Below are 23,968 nucleotides of genomic sequence, written 5' to 3'. Positions count from 1 at the left end.
AAGACCTCTCGACGAGAATCCTAATATATATAGTTTTTAGTATTGACATAAAACGAAGACCAATGTCAATACGGAAAGCGGAAGATTTAGAGCTACTAGTTTCGTCTGCCGCATCGCGAGATCATTTGGGTTTTAAGTCCCCTTGAGGATCTACTTGCATTTCTACTTTCTTTTCCGCATATAAGCTTGAGCTTCGAAAAAGAAAGAAATAAAGAAAAAATTCCCCAGGCTTTACCAGAGTTAGGAACGGATATACGGGCCCCTTCTTTGGTGACTGTACTCCAAGCGACGCATTCTATGTCCAAGTTGGCCGGAAGAGCCGCCGAGTTCCGGCACGATATTCCGTCCGATCCGCACAATGACCCTGTTTGACATTCTGATGGGAAAAAGGATGCGGGGAGACGAGGGAAATAGAAAAAAAAACCTATTTTACATCCAAACCACTTGATACGCTTTTTAAAATGTTATAAATTGGTCATGGTTATGAATAGGGGTACCCCCTATAGCTCAAACTACTTTTAATTCGTGGGAAATTACTATCCGGCTTCCGTCCAGCCAGCCAATTAATTATGAAAGAATAATCTCTATGCAAAATTCATGATAAAATTAAAATTCTATCGTTTTGGGCATTGATTTTAAATTTTAGAGGATAAAAGTTTTCCTAAAGCTAATTAGGTAAAGTCTAGGCATCTATTGTTTCTGAATGTAGGTCATAGACCAAGCCTACTTATCGATCGAGTCATTAAGGTCCCCTTTTCAAACTTATTCCATTAAAATAAACATTTTAATAAAAAAATAAATGTACTCTAATCACGTTACGTATAACAATACACCAGACATGGTAACTTATAATGCGAACAAGTTCCTTATAGGATGTAGCCATTATAGAGGGATTGACCGGCTATAAGTCACTTTATTCAATCTATTCTTTCGCGACATCGGTCCACGACCATTCTTCTTTTCCCCCGGATAGACCTCACTTAGATGCCAAAGTCCCGCGTAGTGTAGCCCGAGGAAATTTCCTAGCGACTTCTCGTTCTTTTCTCTTTTTTTTTAACCAACGTTCCCAAGGAAAGAGAAAAAGTGGGACAAACTACGAAAGAGTTTTTCCTTACCGGAGGTGGCGGAGGATGGAGCGGAATCCGGAGATTCGGACCGAGGAGGCTTGTCCGTCGAACTTGGAGTTTGTGACCTTTGACCATCACTCTGCAATAGAGGAACTCGACTTTGCGCCGGACTCGGGGGAATATTCGGTGGGTAAAGTGAAGGACCCAAGTCGTACAGGGCCGATTTCTCTGACAGATACAGGTCACCGCCTTCCGATCTCTGGTTGGTCACACTCAAGACATTTTGCGTCAAGTCAGGCTGGACAGAAACCACCTCTGCAAAGAAAAATTAATGACGATACGTCATAAAATATGTTTGGTGTTGCGGAATCGCTTGTTCCTTCTGTCGTTCAGACATGAAGATGTATTAATAATCTTCAATAGAAATGAAGCTTGTAGCAATCTCTGTTCTGCTTCTTTAATAACCACCGTTCATGATTTTATGATTTTGTTTGAAAACTTTCCACCTAGTTCGATTATTCAAATTACCTCGCAGCTTGATAAAACTTCAGTACATACATTGTATATGTCTGCAAAACCCTTACACCACCTTAAACTTAAATTGCATTCATAAAAACGAGATCCAAACTATATTCCCCATCTTAAAAAACCCTTCAGAATCGTCTGCCATCTCGTCAACTTCAATATCTTAGAAGCATATCCAGCGCTACTTCAATTGCATTCAAAAGAGCTAATACGTTTAAAATTCAGATGAAGGCACTTCCTATATATGTACGTTACTCGAATACCCTAGGCGAGATTCCTTTCCGAAGATTGGAATAATAAAGAGATTCTTTTTCTTCTATTTAAAAGAAACGCCAAAGAAAAGGAAAATCGTGAGTTGAATCACTAAAAATGCTTCCGAAAAAAAAGTCCAGTAAAGAAATTGAAGACGTTGGCGATGATTTTAACGCGAAAAGAACCCGTTTTAACGCGTATTCCCGTTTAAAGTAGTGTTCTGCGGAATCTCAAATACCGAAATGCTGTAAAGGTACTGTAAGAAGTAGAGGTAAGTAACTGAAGAGGTTTAATTTACATTGCAAAATTGCAATGCGCTGGAGTATATAAACGTCAGTGAGGCATCGTTGCACAATCTCCTCAGTTAGTTACTCTACATTGAATGTGCTTATTATCCCAGTCTGAAGCATTACAGGCTGGGACTTTTAAAGAGCGTATCACACGCTCTACAGCCCTACTAATTTGGCAGGAGCTTAGATGGAAAACACCACTTGCCCGTTTCATCGAAGAGAGTGCGGCAATAAAAATGTAGCCGCTTACTTCTCAATGCTTTGAGAAATTTTCCAGCGCTGGCGTTTTACTTACGCGCACAAAAGAGCACGAAGGGCGCGCGTTATAAAATTGAGAACGTTTTAATCTGATTAGAAAAAGAGAGAGAGAGAGGTGTCGACGTTTCAAAATGTCCTCAACTTTTTCTTTACGATGAAAAGTTTGGACGTGTAAGTGACGGACGGGGTTTTTAAAAAATACTTGAAATATGAATGAAGAATTTACTTACCAGCAATTCCAACTCGGTAGATGGAAGGGTCTCTGCTTTTCATCTTCCTAACCACAAAAATCATGACAACCATGACAACGAGAAAGACACCGACGGCCACGAAAAGTCCAACGTAAAGAGCAATATCCGTTTGCGCTGTTGTCGGAGCTGTCAAATCCAAAAAGAGAAAAAAGAGAACGGTATTTTATATTTAGGAAGAAAATTCCTGGTGATATAAAGGATCCTATGGATGGACACGTTGTGGGTGGGAATCTTTGGAGAGACTTTAATTTTGACCAGCAATCAGATTGTTGATGTGGAAAATGGCTGTTGTGTCATGAATTTTCTTTATATTAGGCTCTCGGGGATTTTACACGCGTAAAAACAAAGACCGGATATCTTACTGGTATACTTTGCGCTCGTTTAGCTCAGGCCATACATCAATAAAGCTATTTCGGCGCTATCCACGCAATTTAGGCAACTAGGGCCTTTTAGAAAAGTTAAGTAGAAAAAAACGCTTGGCAGAATTATCGGAAATAACCTTAACGTGATGGAGCTATTATAGTGGGAAAAGAAGAAACCCAAAGAGGGTGTGATAAGCCAGTAAAACCCAAACCCCAGCCCTCCTAACCTTCCTCGTGAGTGAGTGAGAAGGAAAGTCATCCTTAAAAATAGCTTGTCTCTTTCTAAACAACGAAGCCTTTTGTACAAGCGCCGCTTAATGAGATGGAAAACATTAGAGTTTTTCGGGTAACGCAACGCGGGTTCGATCCCCACCGACCGACTAGCTTGGGATGGGGGTGGGGCACTCTCCTCTTTCGATTCCAGACATAATCAATAACAGATCTATTTCAAGCTGGGGAAGATGGGACTAGGGGCGTCATCGTGGGCAGCCGCCCCTTCCCTCACCCAAGGCACCGACAAGGGAGCCACCGAAGAGGAAGAATTGTTTCGTGTCGTGTTCCGGAGGAATAGTTTGCATGCGATTGTCGTTACTGGGATCCATCCCTTCAAAAACAAACATCCGTTTTACAGACAACAAAAAATTCTGGGGGCCACGAATAAATTTATTCCTTTCTATAAATAGGTCTACTATTACACGACCAGTTGAAAAAAGGAATTAAATAGGTTTGATATGGTAATTTTGATTGACAAAAGACGATTAAAAAGAAATCAGAAAGTAAGAATTTACCATTCTTATACTGGGGTACCGTTTCCAAAGAAGAAATACAATATCAACAAAGGATATTTCTTTTTCCCGCGAGAACAACGGTTTTAGTTTCAGTTTCATAAAGGGTTTGTGTTCTGGTAAATGGGAGAAAAATGTATCAAAAGATCTATTCCCCATTCATTCTTCCGCGACGCGTTTTGCGAGAGAACAAACGAATGAAAAGAATGGGCAAAAAGGCTGCTCTCTCACTCGCATCTGTCAGAAACACCTGACTTAATTATACCTAGGTTTGCCAGGATTTTTCTTTTTAACGTAGCTTTTATTGTTCCATTATGTCTGCTTCAAACCAAACCGCAATTTGGTAACGCAACCGCTGTTGTAAAGTATGGGTATACCCAAGAATGTACAAGCAATTATAGCGCAAAAGACTTGCATCTAATGCTGAGAATGACGGTCTTGTACAGAGTTCAAGTAACAACTGCAATTCTATCGCGTTTAACCTCTATCACCATGAATTACCAATACTAATTTTCATCAAATTAATACGGAAATTAAACGTTTCGTATTGAAAATGTAGGTCAGGTTATCTAACCTAAACCCATCCCAAAAGACTTCAATTAGGAAGGAATATTAATTCAATTCCGTTGTTGAATTTTACCAATGTCCCCAATAACTTAAGCCATTATCTACAAACTAAATCCATTAAAGTTTGTAAAAATGAAAATTCAAAATGTATGTTTATAACTATAATAATATCATTTCAATTTTCAATGCCGGCTGTCGGCTATGTATTTCCTCTTTGATTCCGAGTGCACTAATTGCTTATACCGCGATAGAGGCTCGACTTTACTGAAAGGTTTAAAACGTATAGTTACATAAATTCTCTCGGGAATCGAGCAGATTTATATGTAGAGTTCGCGCGACTAAATAGGACTCGCGTGTTAATAGAGTGGCGCGGGCGTAACGGGATTATTATCACCAGAACTCTCGATCCCTGCAAGATAGTCTTTGAATCCGAGATTACAAGAGGGGGATACAGGGCTAGGCCTCCTAATGTATTATCCCTTCATTATCCCCTTGTGTTGGATGTGTGTGTCCCCTTTGCGTTGAAAGATAGGGAGGTCTCGTCACAGACAACTATACGAACGTCATCTGGCCACTACACGCTACTGGATGTACCTCGAGCTTTCATTGAAAATGGAGCTCTGTTTCTCCCCTTTCCAAGGATGCTAAATAGTTAGTGTTATAACAAACCGGGTTCAAGTAAATAAGAAAAATGCTCAACGACATAGAATTAAGTCTTGTTTACATTCCAGTTTGGAGGGTCATAACGAGATACAGGAAAATCCTTTGAGTGTCTCAGCTCTATGTCTCTCCATCCCAACTTTATAAAATACTTGGGGTTATAACAAACATGGCTCAATACCAAGAGGCACAATTCCATGGGTTCTTACTGAAGTCTCCATCGGTGCAATGTCCCGGTGTATAGCAATAAATGGTCTATGGGTTCGTCGCTAAACCGTCCTACCGAGATTGAAAACCTAGAAGTGAATAGAGGATGGTGCCAGTGCCCCCCTAATTCGGTAGTAGGGCCTGGGCAGAGAGGTGGACGTAGGTCTGAACCATGTAATGGAATGGGACTGGTATCGGTCATTTAATAGTATTAGAAAGGATATTAGCGCTGGGTTCGATTTCCATTTTAGCCAATGAATAGCGAGATAACGTAAACAGGAGCGCGTCAACGCGCGTCTCTGATAATTATAAATTAGCGCCTAGTGATATACCAAAGATAGAAAACGGGGGTGGGGTGGGAGGCTTGGTGTTAAATTAGGAAACGATAGGCAGCGTGGGTTATAGAAGGTTGGATGGCGTTAATCATCATTTAGCTTTGCCTCCAGTTGTCCCGTTTGGATGTACGAAGGAAAATAATCATTTAATCGATTGAATTCCGGTCGAAAGGTTTTCGAAGGTTCGACGCTTGCTTGGTGAATTAGTAATAAGGGCTTAATAAAGATATCACACTCGTTTCCCCTCCGTGGCATGCAATGTAAATTTTGGTATTGCGTGTATTCCGACTAATCTTTTCCCCGAGGTATGTACGCGTATACTAGCCATGATGCAAACCCTAAATCCCTCGGACTTACGCTTAGTTTTCGACAATGAGAGATTGAACGATAAGAGTATGGTTTGAGGCTAAACAAGGGGTTGTTTGTTCATGTAAATGATTGGGTTTTGAGACTTGTTTACTCGTATGTTTATTTTCTACGAGGAATTTGGGATAATTTTAACTGATAATATAATTGAGATGATGTAAGGGGTTTCCTTGGTATCTCAGAAAGATTTTCAGCTATAAGAATGTACTAAGAATAGTTAAAAATGTATTTGAATTGAAATTTAAAGGAAAGCAACCCAAAGCCAAGAACCTACGTATTTCTCAAAGCAATCGATTTTGAGACAACTCTATTTCTCCACTTTCTAAGATTCTGCAGGGTTCATGGATATTCAATAATTCACTATTTTGGAGCACTTAAAAAACGATGGCAAAGTCAGCTTAAATTCATTGGAAAAAGCTTAAAAATACTCGAGAGAGGAGTCCAATGTTCCAGTGTGACGAAAAAATAGCTTTCCCCGCTTGGCCCCTATGGAATTGTGGGTGGCATTCCCATCTCTAATCTAGGGAAAGAAGAAAAAACGAGCTGCAAATCCAGAGAAAAAGAAGAAAAAAGTATATGGGAAAGACGAGAAGCCAAGATCCGGTGGAGGTTAAATACCCCTAGAGACCAAGAGGTTCCCCTTTGGCTTGCAAAAAAAAACCTTAAAATTCGTGAAAAGATATCGGGTAACCGGTAAAAAGACATTTCTTAATCCAAAAGCCGTAAATTTAAAAAGAGAAATGTCTTATCAGATAGGATAGAGCTAAGTTAAGCTGGTCCTCGTTCGCCACTTTTAAGGAGGAAAAAAAAAACAAGTTAGTTTGTTCCTAAGCCTAAAAATAAAATGCCTCAAATAGTGAGTAATGATTCCGTCATTAAAAAGCCGTGAAACGCCTTCATTTATCTTTTCCAATGTGTCACTTTAGAATCCCAACTTTGCTCGGATAACGGTTAAAAATAGGGAAAATCGTTTTATTTGTAAACTAATAGGCCTTTCGTGGCACCACACTTGATGGAGACGAACTGGTTTTCGCGAGTTGAATCTAGAATCTAGCCAATATTGATGGCAGTGTTACTTTTTTATATAGATTAAAGTGTGACTTATTACCGCAGTAAATGGACTGGTAGTTCGGACAACGTGTTGATCATATGATGGACTACCAATATAGACTTATGTGCCATCCCCGAAAAAGATCTTGTTTTTCTTACTAACTTTTAAAACAGAGGAGTTCTTCGAACCTCCTAAATTATGTTTTATGATCCTAAAAATCCTCATTGTATTCCCAAACGTCTTCAGGGAATAAATGTTCTGGAAAAAGCATGAGATGCAGTTCGCATGAAAATGAAATTATTGGATACAAGAGCAGTTTTCTATAAAAACATCAAGGACCCTACACTTGAAAACTATCATCCACTGTCTCCAAAATGCCAACTGACATCCCTGAAATGTTTATCAATTCAGGCTCAACTCAAGGGAAGAAAACCAAGGCGTTCTTATACATGATGCAATAAAAAACCCAAAGAGGACCATGCGAGGAATTTGTCTCCCACCAATAAAACAAAGCCACTATAGATCCAAACAATCCCCTGATAACATTTTATCATCAAATCACAGATATATAAGGCAATCTCCACAAATGCTGCGGGAATAAAAACCTCTCCCTCTCGTTCATTCGCATCGCGTCAAACTCATCTCGAAATGGTCCCTCAATAGACATCTAAAGTTATGCGATATGAGACAAGTGGGGAACCGAATAAACAACTATTTAATACAAAAAGGGATCGGCAAGCCTAATATTAATCGCGTGGGATCGATTTGATAAGGAGTCAGACTGCTGGGGAATAAGTCTGTAAGTGACACGGTGGTGGCTGGGTGCACGCACCCTCTGGTACACAAACCCAGTACCCAAGTAGTCTGTAGATTGACGGCTAAGGGGGGAGAAACTAAACAAGATAGAAGTTATAATGGCCATGGGTCTCGTTCCCCCTCTTTCTCTCTTGTTAGACAATGTCCTGTCCTGAAGTCTGAATCGCCGTATAGCGATATCAGTGACGGAATGCTGGTTGCTGACTCATAGTCCGCGCGCCATTACGTCGGTTTCGATGTCTTCTTCTTGGGCAGGCGCCCCAAACCCCGGCCCCATCTCTCTATGAGCAATTTCTCCCATCCGCGATGCTTTGAACGCGCGTCTTTTGACTGTCGGAATTTCGCTTTCTGATGGATGAGTTTGCCGTCAGTTTCTGGTGGTTCCCTCGCTATCCCCGCTAAGTTACATCCGCGCGCATCACCCCCGCGCTACTCTTTTACATCTCACTATACTCGCGCCAGTTCCCGCTTCACTCACTCTCCGCAGCATCCCGATCCCTCGCTCTTGGTCTTCTTTCTCCTCCGAAGATGGGAAGGAAGATCCGAAAGTGAGGGAAAGCTAGGGCCCCCTTCGTCCGAAAAGTTTTTCCGTTTCTTTTGTGTTCAAAACCCCGGGCCTTCTTCCTCTCGTGCACTTCTTAATGCGTCTGAAATTATTGACGATGCGAGCTTCTAGATTCTTTCGTAGGAAGACGCGGCGGCATGGCAATGGGGTGATTTTTATCTACGAAGAACATCCCCCTAGCTTCATAATTCAGAAAAGCAGATTTCTGAAAAAGCTACAGACTCTAGACTCTAGAAATAAGTTAAAAGCGAGTGAAATATACGTATGGTTATTTAAAAATTACGTGGCAAAAATATGGATTTAACGTTTTGGGAAGGTTCCCCTCCTATTGTGTTGATAATATGCCAGGATAGAAAATTTTATTACTCTGGTGGAAGATATATTCGGTCTATTTTTCCTATTTTAATATTTTGAAGTACATTTTGCTTAATATAAAATCAATATCATTCTAGGAAATAACTTATAATATCAAGAAGTTGAATCACATTTTGTTATTTACCCAGTCTGTAATATATTTCTTAACAAAGGGAAGGGGTTATCTGAAAATCCCGAATTAAACATAAAGAAAGAAAGTAATTCCTCTAAAATAAAAGGATTTGATCTGAAAAAAAAAAGACTTTTCTAGCAATCAACTCAATAGGAACCCAACATTTTCAGTGGTGGCAATCGCCATAAAACCCCATTTCTTCCAAAGAAACTAAGAAAAAATGCTAACCTCAACGAAAAGAAGCTGCAAAATCATATAAGAAAATAAAAAGAAACATATTCTCGAAGGACCTAACCCGTTCTCAATTTGTAACCTAACGCCCAAATAAAACTCTATCGCAGTATATTTGAAACATTTCGAACAAGAAAGAAAAAAAAAGTATATCTTCGACAGCGAGCATACGAGGGGAATTGAAGACGTCCTGGGATAATATTCTTAACGCTGAGTGCTGTAAAACGTTATACCCAAGGATAGGGGTGGAACTGTAATGAAACTTAGCTTTTATCGCCAGCCTTGCTAAGCTGCAAATGGCTTTTCTGGAAGAGGGAAATGGAGGAAGAGGAAAAAGGGATGCGGAAGAAAAGGATGCTGAAGGATGGACGCGTTTATCTACCAACAAAAGTTACTAAACCTAAAGGCGAGATCCATACTGGTTTAAATAGGATTCAAGAATCGTGACACCCTTCTTTAGTACGCGGTATCATCTCCTGAAGGAAAAAGCATTTTAGACCGGGATGAGGAAAGATTGGGAGGAAGAAAAGTCCCTCTCCTGACGTCCTCGTTCGGGTTCCCCATCCCTTCTATTGTAAACCCCAAGTCTTAAAAGTTTATCTAGAGCAGGGGCTGGTCGTTTTTCCCTGCAAAGCTAGAAATGGGGAGGAAAATGGAACTATATAGCTTGCCATAGCGACTCCGACAACAGCGTGAACATTAGAAAAGCTACCGAGGGGGTATACGGAAACGATATTCAATGGTTTTCCATATTTTCACTATGCCCAACCTCCCTCTACAATTTTCGTCTTCAAAGTAGAAAGACAATAAAATTGGCCGAGTGTAAGTGGGCTAAAGTCAAGGGGATTTTTCCATTTTTTTTCTTAAGGGAGGACATCCGTAAGAGCTGTCGTATAGAAGGAATTGCTCAGAAACTTGTCTGACTCAGCAATCTGTCGAAAAGATATTTTTTTTTATTTTTTTTTTGTGAAAAGGGGGAGGGATGTCGTTTGAGGATAAGGGCTTGAATAAGACGTCAAGTATCTATGGCTTTGTTACCAGTAGTCTTTTAAGGGTTTTAAAGATCTTAAATTTCCCTTTTGCTAAATTGCAATATTTAGCAAACTTATTCAGTTGCGACTACATTTGTGTGCAAATAATTATTTATAAGGTGTGGACGATTATATTATGACATTTATGAATATTATTTACATAAACCAATACCTACGTATAATGCTATAGTTATCAAATTTAAAAGATAACCATCGTCGGTTTATTTTTTTTAAACCACAAAAAACTTGATATGAAATTAGGAACGTTAACATAGGGGGTAACTTAATACCATCACGGTAGAAAAATCTCTCCAAAGTTCATTTTAAATGCAAATTTTTGGAAAAGGATGGACTAAAAAAATTACCTAGAAAGTAAAAGAATATATAAAAAAATGTAAATACCTTCCTCAGCTGGGCTGTTTCCATAAAGCTCCACATTATTATCTCTTGAAACTGGAAAAAAAGAAAATAGGAAGGAGAAATCTTAGTATAAATCGTTTTCCTTTTCTCATTGCTTCTACACTTGAATCCACCCCATCATGTAGGCTTCCTTGCGCATATAGGAAACAATATAACCAAATGTTTTTCTCTACAAATATAATAGTGGGTGATTTCCGAAGATGTTCACAACAAGGAAGGGCTTATAAAATGATATATAGTCATCCCATTATTATAGGGCTTTATATCACATGATCTATTTAGTTGCGTACCGAGAATGTCGCTAGAAACCATTGGTTTAGAGAAAGTTACGACTTGAATACAATAAATTGTGTACTTTAGTCAAATCTTTTAGTTCGACACTTAATTCATTTAGGAATTACATGCTCTATCTTATAGGAATTTAAAATTGGTGGTCATTGTGTAAATTAGCTCTGTTCCATAGAAGTTTTCTATTTTGCTCATTGTGTAAATTAGCTCTGTTGCGAATTTGGGACAATTTTGCAAATTAGTGATGTTAAAAATAGGCATGAAGCCGCATGATACGGTCCCTTGCAAACTGCAAAGTTGCAAGTCGGTTGCAACTTTCTTGTAAGTTGTTGTTTCGTGAGTTAATTAATATCGAAGTTAGCGGTAATTGCCTACAAGTAATAATTGAACACAATTAATTAAAAAAATAAGTTCTGATCGTTCTCTTCTCTGTTCCATAGAAATAGGTAAGGGAAACTCTTAAGCCTTGGTAATAACAAACCATTTTCGTCAACTTAGACTAAATTTACCCATTTTATTTCGATTAAAACACAATAATATTTTTAATAAACAAAATTTGTAGGCCTAATTCAGGTTTTTGGTTTAAATTATGTAATTGTTTTTGGTCTGGAAGCCTAAACCCACTTCTAAGCGGTGATCTGTCAAAAAATAGGTCAAAGGTTTGAGGGCGACCGTGGTTTGACAACGACGGGGAGGGGGGATGAAATATTTTTAGGAACAGCTGTCGGACGAAAATTAGCGATCTGCGCAGCTTTTCTGAGTTTCTCACATTAGGCTTAAGATTTTAAGAAGACGGAAGAGCCGTATTAGCTAATCAAGCAATTATAATCAATTTAAATCGGTTTTAATTGCAATTAATTGTTGAATAACTTAAATAATAGTTAGAAAAACTGATTATGAATAGAAATAGAGCAAAATTACTTAGTTATTTTCGGATATTTAGGAATATTTTTCGAATTAAAATAAATTTTCAATCTTAACATTACATTAAGCAATTAAAATCGATTTTAATTGGGATTAAATGTTGAATAACTTAAATAATAGTTAGAAAAGCTGATTATGAATAGAAATTGAGCAAAATTACTTAGTTATTTTCGGATATTTAGAAATATTTTTCGAATTAAAATAATTTTTCAATCTTAACATTACATTAAGCAATTAAAATCGGTTTTAATTGCGATTAATTGTTGAATAACTTAAATAATAGCTAGAAAAACTGATTATGAATAGAAATAGAGCAAAATTACTTAGTTATTTTCAGATAATTAGAAATATTTTTCGAATTATATTAATTTTTTAACTTTACATTGACTATTAGTTTACGGTGATGGAAATTTGGACAAGAAAGCTAAATCAAGATGAAATCAACGATGGAATTAGATCACCTACTACTGTACAGTACAAATAATTTGTATCTCAATCAACTTGAGGCTCCTTGGGATAAACTATGTAAACATTTGGAGTCATCTGATCAATTAGCTATGGTTAAATATGCAAGTACTGTTCTCTTAAGTAACCATTTTGGAGAGGGAGGGCAGTGTTTCATTTTAGGTCAACAGTTATGGAATCTGTAAGTTTGAAAGGTCATGTATTGACCTTATATGACCACAGTTGGTTACTGGTCAACTATATTCACTGGAGCTTGCGTAACAAGTAGCCTATAAAAGTAAGTGGTCAATGACTGTGATTGGCTACTTGTCAAGAATCAGGAAAGGATTCTGTTGGAACTGGGACACTCAAAGGTGGGTGGGTGGTCATGCATTGACCACTCTTGGTTATTAGTTAAGGAAAATATAAGGGTTTTTGCGATTGGTAACTATAGTAAAGGTTAAAGGTCATCTAATGACCATATTTGGTTACTGTTGAACCAATATAGAGAAGTTAAGGAAAATATAAGGGTTTTTGTGATTGGTAACTATAGTAAAGGTTAAAGGTCATCTAATGACCATATTTGGTTACTGTTGAACCAATATAGAGAAGTTAAGGAAAATGTAAGGGTTTTTGTGATTGGTAACTATAGTAAAGGTTAAAGGTCATCTAATGACCATTGTTGGTTACTGTTGAACCAATATAGAGAAGTTAAGGAAAATATAAGGGTTTTTGTGATTGGTAACTGTAGTAAAGGTTAAAGGTCATCTAATGACCATATTTGGTTACTGTTGAACCAATATAGAGAAGTTAAGGATAAGGTTTCCCACAGTTCGGTTCAAATCGGTTTTAGACTAAAACTGAAACTGAACTGAAACTTTTCAGTTAGGATTTTCAAGAACTGAAACTGAACTGAAATTATCAGTTCGGTTCAGCCAAGAAACCGAACTGATCAGTTCAGTTTTCAGTTAAAACTGAACTGAACCGAAAACCTTAGATTGTAACTATTAACCGCTAACTTTTTCTACTACTACTAAATATTTTGGAATCGTTAAGTGCCATACCTTAAGAGTCATGTTTATTTCACAAACTACTAATTATTAACATCGAACAATTTAACTTTGACTAATTAACTAATTATGATACCCTTTTTCTAATGTTGTTAATTTAAATAAGAACTGCTACTTCATGGAGTAGCAGTTCTTAATGAAATTAACAACATTAGAAATATTAAAATACCATGGATCAGAAATTCAATATCTACGATATGATACCCTTTTTAGTTACTAATTATTGGTATTCTTTTAGCCTGTGTCTCTCTGCAGAGGGTCCCAGCTAATCACGGGACTTAAATTAATTGCTTATTTCTATGCATAATTAAATATACGCGACATAAATGATGAAATATACGCGACTCTAATAAGGTAACTTTACGCGACACATCCCCCAAAATATCATACAGCATGCAATACTAAACGATGCCAGTTTTCTATTGTTCTACTAATGTTTGCGGGAACGTATTGATATCGTTTCTCGCGATAGATCGAAAGAGTACTTAACCATCGATTCAGTTCAGTTTTTATCAGTTCAGTTTAAGAAATAAACCGAACCGAACTGAAAACTGATCAGTTTGGAGATGTGCAAACTGAAACTGAACTGAAGCAATCAAATCAGTTTAGTCCCTAAACTGAAACCGAAAATAACTGAACTGAACCGAAAACTGAACTGTTTGAACTGAACTGTGGGAAACCTTAGTTAAGGAAAATGTAAGGGTTTTTGTGATTGGTAACTATAGTAAAGGTTAAAGGTCATCTAATGACCATTGTTGGTTACTGTTGAACCAATATAGAGAAGTTAAGGAAAATGTAAGGGTTTTTGTGATTGGTAACTATAGTAAAGGTTAAAGGTCATCTAATGACCATATTTGGTTACTGTTGAACCAATATAGAGAAGTTAAGGAAAATGTAAGGGTTTTTGTGATTGGTAACTATAGTAAAGGTTAAAGGTCATCTAATGACCATTGTTGGTTACTGTTGAACCAATATAGAGAAACTATCTCTAAGTCGGTTATCATCTTGTTTTTTACGGATGTTGTTAGCGGGTATGGGGATGTTAGTAAGATGGGCTAAAGAGAGGAAATAAAGGTCATTTTTTTCTCCCGGGGAAAGACCAATCTGTCTAATCTGACCAGATGGGTCAGTTCCCAAGGCCTCCATCTCAAGAAAACTATAGGAATTTAGTCGGATTTTTTTTTCTCTGCCCCTTTTGTACTACTATATATATATAACTGAAATAGAAAAAAAATAGAGGCTTACCAATAGAATGGGTTTCAATGTTTTGAAAAAGCAATTTTTTAAAAGAAAATCCATATTTTATCCGTTATTTCCAAGGAGGGATCCAGAATATAAAATAAAAAGACTTTCTTCAAAGATAGAGAAGAAGAAAGTATAAAATAAGTTTCATTTCCTAAAAAGGCAGTTCCTTATTTTGGAGCGAGTTATTTATTTCCATATAAAATAATGAAAAATTTAGTTCCAAAGTATATCGTGATTTATATCAAGAAATGGTCTAGTTTATCTATGGCATTATCTATTCAAGGGATAATTTTTGTTTTGTGACAAGGAGATAAGTTGAACCAAATAGACATAACTGTCCATTTATGCATTAAGATATGTAGTATTTTATGGTCTATTGAATAGCAAACATTAAGGTTATAAACCTATGAAAAAGGTCATTGGAGATTCCAAGGGAAAGTCACTTGTGAAAATTTGTTGTACTAACGACAGATTTATTTTAGATATTAATTTTCGATTTATTATTTTTTTGGGTGATTCCTTAATTGTTTCTTGTGCATTTTGTCAATGATTTCGCGTGTTTAACTCCTCCATTATCTAACCCTATAACTCACGAGATTCGCCTCAAATTTCGTGAGATGAAATTCCGTGAAATTCGCCTCAAATTTCACGAGATCCCTCTGCACAGGTATCGCGATAATTCCCCAAAAATCATATGCACAGATTCATGGGATTCACCCGAAAATTTAGAATTAAATTCAACCTCCTAAAAATATGGAGAATGTCTACAATTTCACTAGTGATTTATCCCTTGGAAAAAATAACTTAAGGAGATCGTATAAAAATCGTACAACATTGAAGAGAATCGAAGGGGAAGCTACTTATGAAAATTGTGTACAATTCAGATTTAATTGCGTGTTTAATTAGCAATATTATTTTTTTCAATGATTTCGGGTGATTCCTTAATGGTTTCTTGTGCATTTTGCCAATGATTTCGCGTATTTAACCCTCCCATTATCTAACCCTATAACTCACGAGATTCCCCTCAAATTTCGTGAGATGAAATTCCGTGAAATTCGCCTCAAATTTCACGAGATCCCTCTGCATAGGTATCGCGATATATGCACAGATTCATGGGATTCACCCGAAAATTTAGAACTAAATTCAACCTCCTTAAAATATGGAGAATATGTCTACAATTTCACTAGTGATTTATCCCTTGGAAAAAATAATTTAAGTAGATTGTAAAAAGTTCAGATACGATTGAAGAGAATCGAAGGGGAAGCCACTTATGAAATTTGTGTACAATTCAGATTTAATTGCGTGTTCAATTAGCAAAATAATTTTTTTCATGTATTTCGGGTGATTCCTTAATGGTATCTTGTGCATTTTTTTCAAATGATTTCGCGTGTTTAACTCTACCATTATCTATCCCTATAACTCACGAGATTCGCCTCAAATTTCGTGAGATGAAATTCCGTGAAATTCGCCTCAAATTTCACGAGATCCCTCTGCATAGGTTTCGCGATATATAATCCAAAATCATATGCACAGATTCATGGGATTCACCCGAAAATTTAGAACTAGATTCAATCCCCTAAAATATGAAGAACGTCTATTCTGTTATTTTGTACGCACAATTTCACTAGTGACTTATTCCTTGGAGAAAGTAACTTAAGGAGATCTTCTACTAAATTTCACGAACGACTGACGAGAATCGAAGGGAAGCCACTTATGAAAATTGTGTACAACTGTTTTAATTCAGATTTAACTTCGTTGCTAATTAGCAATATTATTTTTTTCAATGATTTCGGCTGATTCCTTAATGGTTTCTTGTGCATTTTGCCAATGATTTCGCGTATTTTACTCCTCCATTATCTAACCCTATAACTCACGAGATTCCCCTCAAATTTCGTGAGATGAAATTCCTTGAAATTCGTGAAATTCGCCTCAAATTTCACGAGATCCCTCTGCTTAAGTTTCGAGTTATATATCTTAAATCATATGCACAGATTCACGGGATTCACCCGATATTAAAAGCTAAATGTCACCTTAATCTACCCTGATTTTGATAATCCCCGAGATTGTCCGGATTATTTTGTACACATGATTTCACTAGTGACTTCCCTTGGATGATATAACCAACAGAGATCGTAAAATATTGAGTACAAATCTTTTCGCTCCACGAATCTCAATATATGTTCAATATGAACCCAACAAATTGATACCCGTTCAATAGACCATAAATTTTCTACAGCGTAATCGTAAAATATAACTGTGTATCCATGACGTCCTTTTCATATTAAGATTGTCCTTTGAAAAAGTTATGTCTAAAAATAGAAATTCTGAAAACGGGAAAAAAATTGTAAAGAAAGTTGGCTTCTCTCTGGATTTTCAGCTTATGACGTCAAGAATATCCTCTTTCCTAGCAATATCTCCCTAAAGATGATAGAAAAAGTCGTAGGAAAGAATCCAATTCTTAAAACAAGAAAAATGACTTATGTAACTTTAATAGCTACGTGTGAACATTCTCTTTGATTTTGATGAAACTTCAGATTGAAATATGAATAGAAAATCACAATCGCCCCAACATTGAGGGAATTATTTCCTGATACGAGCTGGTAGCGGATCTTTTCTTAACCACTTGTTTGTATTGTATCCTAAGGTCTCCACCACACATACTCCACAAAACAACAAACACTCCTAATGCCAAGCAAACCTCAGTTTCTATAAGATCTTATACTTTCCGGTTATGTAGCTAAAAATTAGAATGTGAATCTTTTTTATTCCCGCTTTCCTCGCAATGTCGTTCAATTTTACTCGTCTTCTCCTAAAATCCCCCCTTTCTTTCTTACTTGGGGCTTGGGGGTTCTGTATCAACAACGGGCCTTGGATATATACCCCACTATACCGCTACTCGGAGATTCTCTGACAAGAATTTCGAGCCCATTGCACATGACTGCCTTTCTGAGATGGAAAAAGAAATGTTCTCCGGATTACGATAGCCTGCATGGGTCCACAGACACAACGGGAGAAAAACGTTACTGAAAATACCCTCGAATAACCTCGGACTGTCTTTTACGTTAGAAAAACCAGGGAATATACCCCCGTGACAGGCTCTGTTTATTCTACTTTTTCGTATCAACCGTCGTATTTCAAATTATCCAAGTTTTTACGTCCCCACCTACGCCTTTTTTTTTCGTAGTTGACAAGTTTATACAACAAACCTTAAAAAAAAAAAAAAATAGTTAAGGTAATGTGAAACTTATTTCTCATTACACCATAAGTTCATAAGATATGTTCCATAAGTTTACAAACTGGAGCTTGTTATGAAGCGAATGAGGTAGGTCATAGATTCGAGGTAAAGCGACGCCTGGTTGTTAGGCGTTGTCAAAGGCTTAGTACAGACTAAATGGGACTAGATGGAAGTCCTTCAAAATTAATTTACCGAGTGTACATATTTTTCTCTATGGTTAATACATGTGTACTTTTAAAATGTGATTTAAGGTGCCATGGTGAAAGGTTTTTTTTAAACGGTCAGGGAAGACTTTTAAGTTTTTTTTTTTAAGTGGGGTTGTCGTTAAAGTATTTAATTACAGTTTTATGCAAATTAGAAATTAGGCACTAAATTAATAGCCAAGTTAAGAACAGTTTAACCCTCCTTTAATGGGAAACTGGCCTCTACAAACTATGCAAACGTTATTTTTGCCTTAAAATATCTACGGAGGTATATAGTCCCTCGCTGATGTTATAATCTACGATAATGGCCGCGTCTGCTTAGCGTAGCTCGCCAGATGTCGCTTAACTTAACGCCCTAAAATGGCCAATCGGGTAATTCGCCTTTCGCCGAATACGACGTACATTCCAGACTTCTAGAGTACTTGCGTGATTAAGTAGGTTGTCGGGATGAATATTGTCCCCTGAGGGAGGAAGAGAAATGTTGCCAGTCCCCGACAAAGCTTAAAAAGGCGGCCCAAAAAAGGAATAACTATGCGTGGCGCCCTCTACTTTTTTAAGAAGAAGAGCGGAATTTATTACTCCTTAGTTGGTCGCTGAGGAAAAACGAACCATTTTCGCGTCTACGACTCGCAGTGATAAATTTTGACGCGTATTAAAAATAAGATCCAGAGAGGCTGCATCAAGGGGCAAGTCACTTCTGAAAATTACTTACCCTACCCTACCCTTTAATTTCGTCTGAATTACCTTGGGTGATTCCCTTTCTTGTGATCCTCTAAATTGATTTCGCGTCACTGTCCCAAGGTCGAGATTGAAACATACATAATCCGTGAAATTTCCTGCGATTTCACGAGACCTAAACATAATCCGTGAAATATCCTCCGATTTCACGAGATCCATCTGTAAATTTCGCGTGGTTTCCTCAAATGGAAATAAATCACATTGATTAAGGATTCACCCAAGAAGCAAATTGGAACCCAAACAGATATTTCTGAAAATTTGTACTTTTATTTTGTACGCGGAGTATAGTGACTTGTCCCTTGCTCCGCAATGTGCCCTCGTGCGAGTATTGTATACGCTTCTTAAATGTTTGACCCCTGTGCCTCGTAACTATACAGTCAGGATAGCCCTGCATGGTAAAAGGCGAAGTTTACATCCTAAACGACAGCCGCTTCTATCCTTAAACCAGCTGGCGGAAAAACGAGAATAACTGCTAGACACGTGGAGAGACCCTAGCTATCCCGTGTCCCTTCAAGATGAGAAAGACCCTTTTTCCCAAGTTTCCCTTCCTCCCTTTCTGAACTATTAAGGAAAATTCCCTAGCTCTAGCTATTTTGGATGTTCAGACGAACGGGACGGTTGGAACTGAAGGAGCAAGGGATGGGAAACGTCCATGCATCATTAGAGAAGCTGTTTACTTAACTTTATTACCAGGAACATCCCCCTCTCTTCATGGATTGGTCCTACTAAGAAAAACTTAAGCTTTTTTTTTTCTTCGCCTTTCGTTGTAATTGGATCATACTCCGAGACTTATCTTTCTTAATCAGGTTTAAACTTGACTACTTTGGCAATGGAGATTTGAAGTATAATACCCGCATAGTCATACGATTCATGAGATCAGATTAAGTTTTAATTGGTTAGTGATAGGTCTGAGGAAATTAGAGCCAATATTATGGTCCGAAATGACCTTAAACTATAGCTAGCTATATTAGTGATAGGGCTGAGGAAATTAGAACTAATATTATGGTCCGAAATGACCTTAAACTATAGCTAGCTGTATTAGTGATTTACCATTAGAATATCGTGTTTCATTGGCTTAAATGCAGATCGGAAAAATCACTTTTTCAAAATAGTATCCCTAAATTCCTTTGTTTTTCGTTTGTGTCGGGGGTCAGTCCTAAATGATTTCTTGCGTGTGTTTTATTCTCTCGTTGATTTCACAAAATATAACTTTATAATATTTAGTTTTGCCCCTACTTCACGAGATTCGCCTCAAATTTCACGTGATTCCCATGGTATTTAATTTCCTTTGAAAAAGAGAGGACACCGATGATCTCATAGGATTGACCCCTAGTATTTAATAATAATAATAATAGTTTCTTAATTGTCCCATAAGAGTGATTTGCCCGTCGTCTGCTAGTAAAGGAGTTTTTTTTTTAAAAAAAAAAAGCCCATCTTTTATAGTAGAAAGCTCTTTGAAAATCCAATCTGGCTACTTAAATTATAATTTCAAAGCGCAGATATTAATATTGATCGATTATATATAGGGTTTTGTCACCTGCTTCGTAAGTTCCCGAAGTACCTTGACGAAATATGAATAACCTAAAAATAGCCTTAGGTGCAAATAATCTTAAGATATACGTCAAGAAGATAATTAAAGCTATATACTCCTAGACGCGGTTGGTAGAAAAACTGAAGCACTTAGCCAAGAATAATGGTACAGGGGGACATTTAGAGAAAAGGAGGCGGTAAAGGTTCTCTTCACTCACTTCGATACACTCTCCTTTAGTAGCACTGCAGTCTTAGTCTAGGAGGTGTCGAGAGGAAGATGATAACGCCTGAAAACGACACGTGTGAAAAATCTCACGGAGCTCAGCGGTTTCGTTTCTTAAAATAATACCCTCGAGGATTGATTCGATGGAATTGACGTGGAAAAATAGTTTCTATATAATGTAACTCTCGAAAAATGGGCAGAGAGAGATATAGGCCTACCATTCTTTCCACCCTACTTTGAAATTCTATATAAAGGGGAGTTCTTATTCTGGAGGAGTGTCGGAAATTGGATTAGATCTCGGGATCGGAATCAAAATTCTCTAATCGATAAGACTATTATGACATTGTTCTTGGGTTATAGCGTCGATTTTGTGCCAAACTATATATTTGTGGTTTGTAATTATATATATATATGAGAAGTCCAGCCTTGAGGCAGTGTCACTTGTGGAAGTGTTGTGTACACTGTAAAATCTCGTGGGGTGATTCTCTTAATGATGTAGCGAGTTTCTCCTCATTTTTCATTAATTCCCCTTTGTAGATTTCACGAGATTCGCCTCAAATTTCGTGAGATTGAATTATATTTCGTGAAATTTCCTCGGATTTCACGAGATTCCCATAATAAATGTCGCTTGATTTTCCCCCGTGAAATTATATATCGCACTGATTTCAAGGGATTCACCACTATAACTTAATCAACAATTTCATTGCTTCTCAGCATATCGAAAGATTTCTTTATGAATTGTAGTAACATATTTCGTAAGTGACTTACCTCTCGTCTCGACTTCTAATCGAAAATGATGAGTTTTTTTTTAATATCCAATGATATTTAATTATCTAATAAGCCATAGCCTCAGATAGGCTTAAAGTTATATATTGGCACTCGCATACCCTCGTGACAATGTTATTAACTTTGTCGTTAAGGCTTTCTTAAGAATGGAATGTGAAACCTTCAAAAACCCTGACTCTCGACTCTCTTGCTTGAGATGGAAACTAAACTTCTCTTCCCACACATGATGATTTCACCAAAGTCAGAACGAACTTATTCTTCTAGGAACTTACTCGCCAAATAGCTCGAAACAAAAGACTTATTACCACCGTATACCAGTTGCTGAGCGCGGGCCAACTCGCTTCTGGATTATATTCCGTATTTCATTATTATTGGCGGTAATATTTCATTCAAATTGGAAATAGGAAGCTCCCCCCTTTTGAAGAGAACAGCGAGGGAGGATGTAAGTCCGTTTAAAAGAGGTCATACGGGGGTCGCGATATAAAATTCTAAATATATTCTTCGAGAGAATTTGAAAAGGGAGATCTAAAATTGATGAAAGTCGAGAATTAAAGGGTTCTTAGAAAATTGATGATCCACGCTAAGGCGTAAAGGCGCGCGCATACCCGTTTATCGATATTATTAATTTCCCCCCATAAGGCCATAATAAAAGGATGAAATGGTTAAATTACCTCTACACATTCCTCCGGTGCAGTTGGTTATAATTAGATCCTTTCCATTGCAATATCGTCCGCCATTAGTAGGGGAAGGGTTGGTACACGTTCGCCTCCTGTTGTGACGGCAATCTGGACTGCACGTTGACCAAGATGACCATGAAGTCCAACGTCCATCCACTGCTGCGAATGAAACGAAATAGTATTAATGGCAGATAATTGCTTTATAATTACATAAATTATTTATTGTATTTTAATACAAGCTTAATATGGTATTCGTAACTCGTAAGGTAGGACGATATGGGTGACGTAGTGTGGAATCGTACGTGCTAGGGGCATGGCGTATAATTTTTTACCCCTATGATTTCTAACACGATTGAATAAAAGATAAACCAATACGTAATTTGATAAGAGGCGGGTGACAACGGGGACAATGCAATTCATTTAAAAAGCCCCCATTCGGAACAATTTTATATTTATATATATATATAAAGTTCCGGTGTCGAAATCGCTTCTGGCAGGTTCGAGTTTTATACACACTCGAAGCCTTCACGCAATCGTTTTGCAGTCAATTATATCGGCGTCAGAAACAATTTACGGGTGCTGTTTTGAAAAGAAGGCGTCGCGGCCTGACTCCCTCAATGCAGGAGCGCACGGTTCGTTCTTAAGGGAATAAGAACCCCTAGTCGACACTGTTTCTCACTTGGAAAAATCAGCTTCTACTTCTATAGGCTAGCGACTTTTATATTTACAGCGCAATATTCCGAGTTATTCCCCCTTTTGGAAGTATCGACCAGTATATAACAGGTAGCTTATGGCTTTATATACCACCTCCTTCAGTTCGGTATACCCCTAGACATTTCGTTTTAAGCCTTAATCGACAGCCATTTGGAAACGCTAACGCCTTTATTTTATTTTCTTGGATTTATATCGACAAGGCAAAGGGTTTTTTTTATTAGTTTTTTCTTACGAATAGTTGATTTTGAACAACATATTTTAGTTTCTGCATCTTTATACATCGCGTGGTCTTTGTATTTGACAAAGCTGCTTTTGCAGTAGATGACGAAATGGTTCTTCTAACTGTCCCTCACCTTAATGGAAGTATTATGTTTTAGCAAGACGCGATATCTAGTTTACTAGGGAGAAGGTATAAATTCGCCACATTTCTAGCTTTATCTCCAGTCCAAACGTATAGTAGGTCCGGAGTTAATCCCGGCCTCTAAATTGCAACCAGCATCTCATTGGTTTTTGAAAACTCACGTCAGCGCGACGCGAATGACGAAAATTAAAGTCATATTTTCCGACTGAGGAGAGGAGAAATAGCTCGGCCTTCTTTTACTTCCCCCCTTGTATTTTGAAGGGGGACTGGGAATATGGTGCGCGAATTCTTAGGCATCTTATATCTTCTCCCTAATAAACTAGATATCGCTTCTTGGTTTTAGCTAACCTTTTTTTTTTTTGAAAGATTAATCCCTTGAGTTAACATTAAGTCGTGGTTAAATACTAACTTATAAGAAGCACAAGGTGCGAAACTCTTTGCTAGGTTTTAGTACAATTTGTTTTTCTTCGAAAAATTTAAAAAAAAATAATAAAATGAAAAGAACAGAAAAGTGGCTCCCAAAAGAAAGGAAGAAAAAAAAACAACCTGCAACACACCCCCACTAGGCTCGAAACACAGTTTTTACATTATGCGTCCGAAAATTCGTTTCCCCTTTTTTATGTAAAGAAATATACAGGTCGTTTGCGTAAGGGTTTTCCTTGGCAACTCGGGACATTTTCAATAAAAATAGCATCATTTAGGCCTATAACGAATGGTACAAATTTTACGATTTCGTGCTTGGATGTAATATCGTAGCTCAGGCAAAAATATGTTAAAGGAAATAAAAGAAAATAACGTGTGTGTATATATATATTTAGGTATAGTTATATATAAGTTCTTAACCTCGTTTTTGAAACTGTAAAATATTGCGTTAGGGTGCTAAAAAGGCTTACAGGCATTTTCTGGTTTGGTTGGTTAAATGAAACGTTTTCCCATTTGGAAGTATAAGTTATAAACTTTGTGCTTTAATATGTACTCAAAATTTACATATGTGTACTAGATTG

The 23,968-nt window shown here is 37.3% G+C and overlaps 2 protein-coding genes across 9 annotated transcripts in view; one reads left to right on the top strand and one right to left on the bottom strand.

The window, feature by feature from the left end:
- The window catches only part of unc-5 (netrin receptor unc-5), a 104,533-nt gene that overhangs the window by 4,929 nt on the left and 75,636 nt on the right, over nt 1-23,968 (bottom strand). For 4 of the 5 annotated variants that reach the window (XM_089847948.1, XM_089847947.1, XM_089847944.1 and 1 more), the window contains exons 5-9: nt 21,884-22,048; nt 10,509-10,559; nt 2,623-2,769; nt 1,116-1,382; nt 236-376 (exon numbers count right to left, since the gene is read on the bottom strand). In XM_089847948.1, the coding sequence (XP_089704074.1) occupies nt 236-376; nt 1,116-1,382; nt 2,623-2,769; nt 10,509-10,559; nt 21,884-22,048 (771 nt within the window). The remainder of the gene's footprint in view (nt 1-235; nt 377-1,115; nt 1,383-2,622; nt 2,770-10,508; nt 10,560-21,883; nt 22,049-23,968) is intronic. The other variant, XM_089847945.1, reaches the window with a different exon arrangement.
- The window catches only part of LOC149651137 (tachykinin-like peptides receptor 86C), a 139,445-nt gene continuing 126,538 nt past the window's right edge, over nt 11,062-23,968 (top strand). For 2 of the 4 annotated variants that reach the window (XM_089847959.1, XM_089847953.1), the window contains exon 1: nt 12,342-12,556. The gene's annotated coding sequence lies outside the window, so the exon portion shown is untranslated. Of the gene's footprint in view, nt 11,261-12,132; nt 12,308-12,340; nt 12,557-23,968 lie in introns of those variants that run through there. The other 2 variants (XM_089847954.1, XM_089847960.1) reach the window with 2 other exon arrangements.

The sequence above is a fragment of the Phalangium opilio genome, unplaced genomic scaffold, assembly GCF_054372755.1.
Source record: "Phalangium opilio isolate 3A_F unplaced genomic scaffold, DU_Popi_V2 ptg000082l_1, whole genome shotgun sequence".
NCBI lineage: Eukaryota > Metazoa > Arthropoda > Arachnida > Opiliones > Phalangiidae > Phalangium > Phalangium opilio.
Note: the sequence above shows the minus strand (reverse complement) of the source record. Positions and strands in the feature narration are given on the sequence as shown.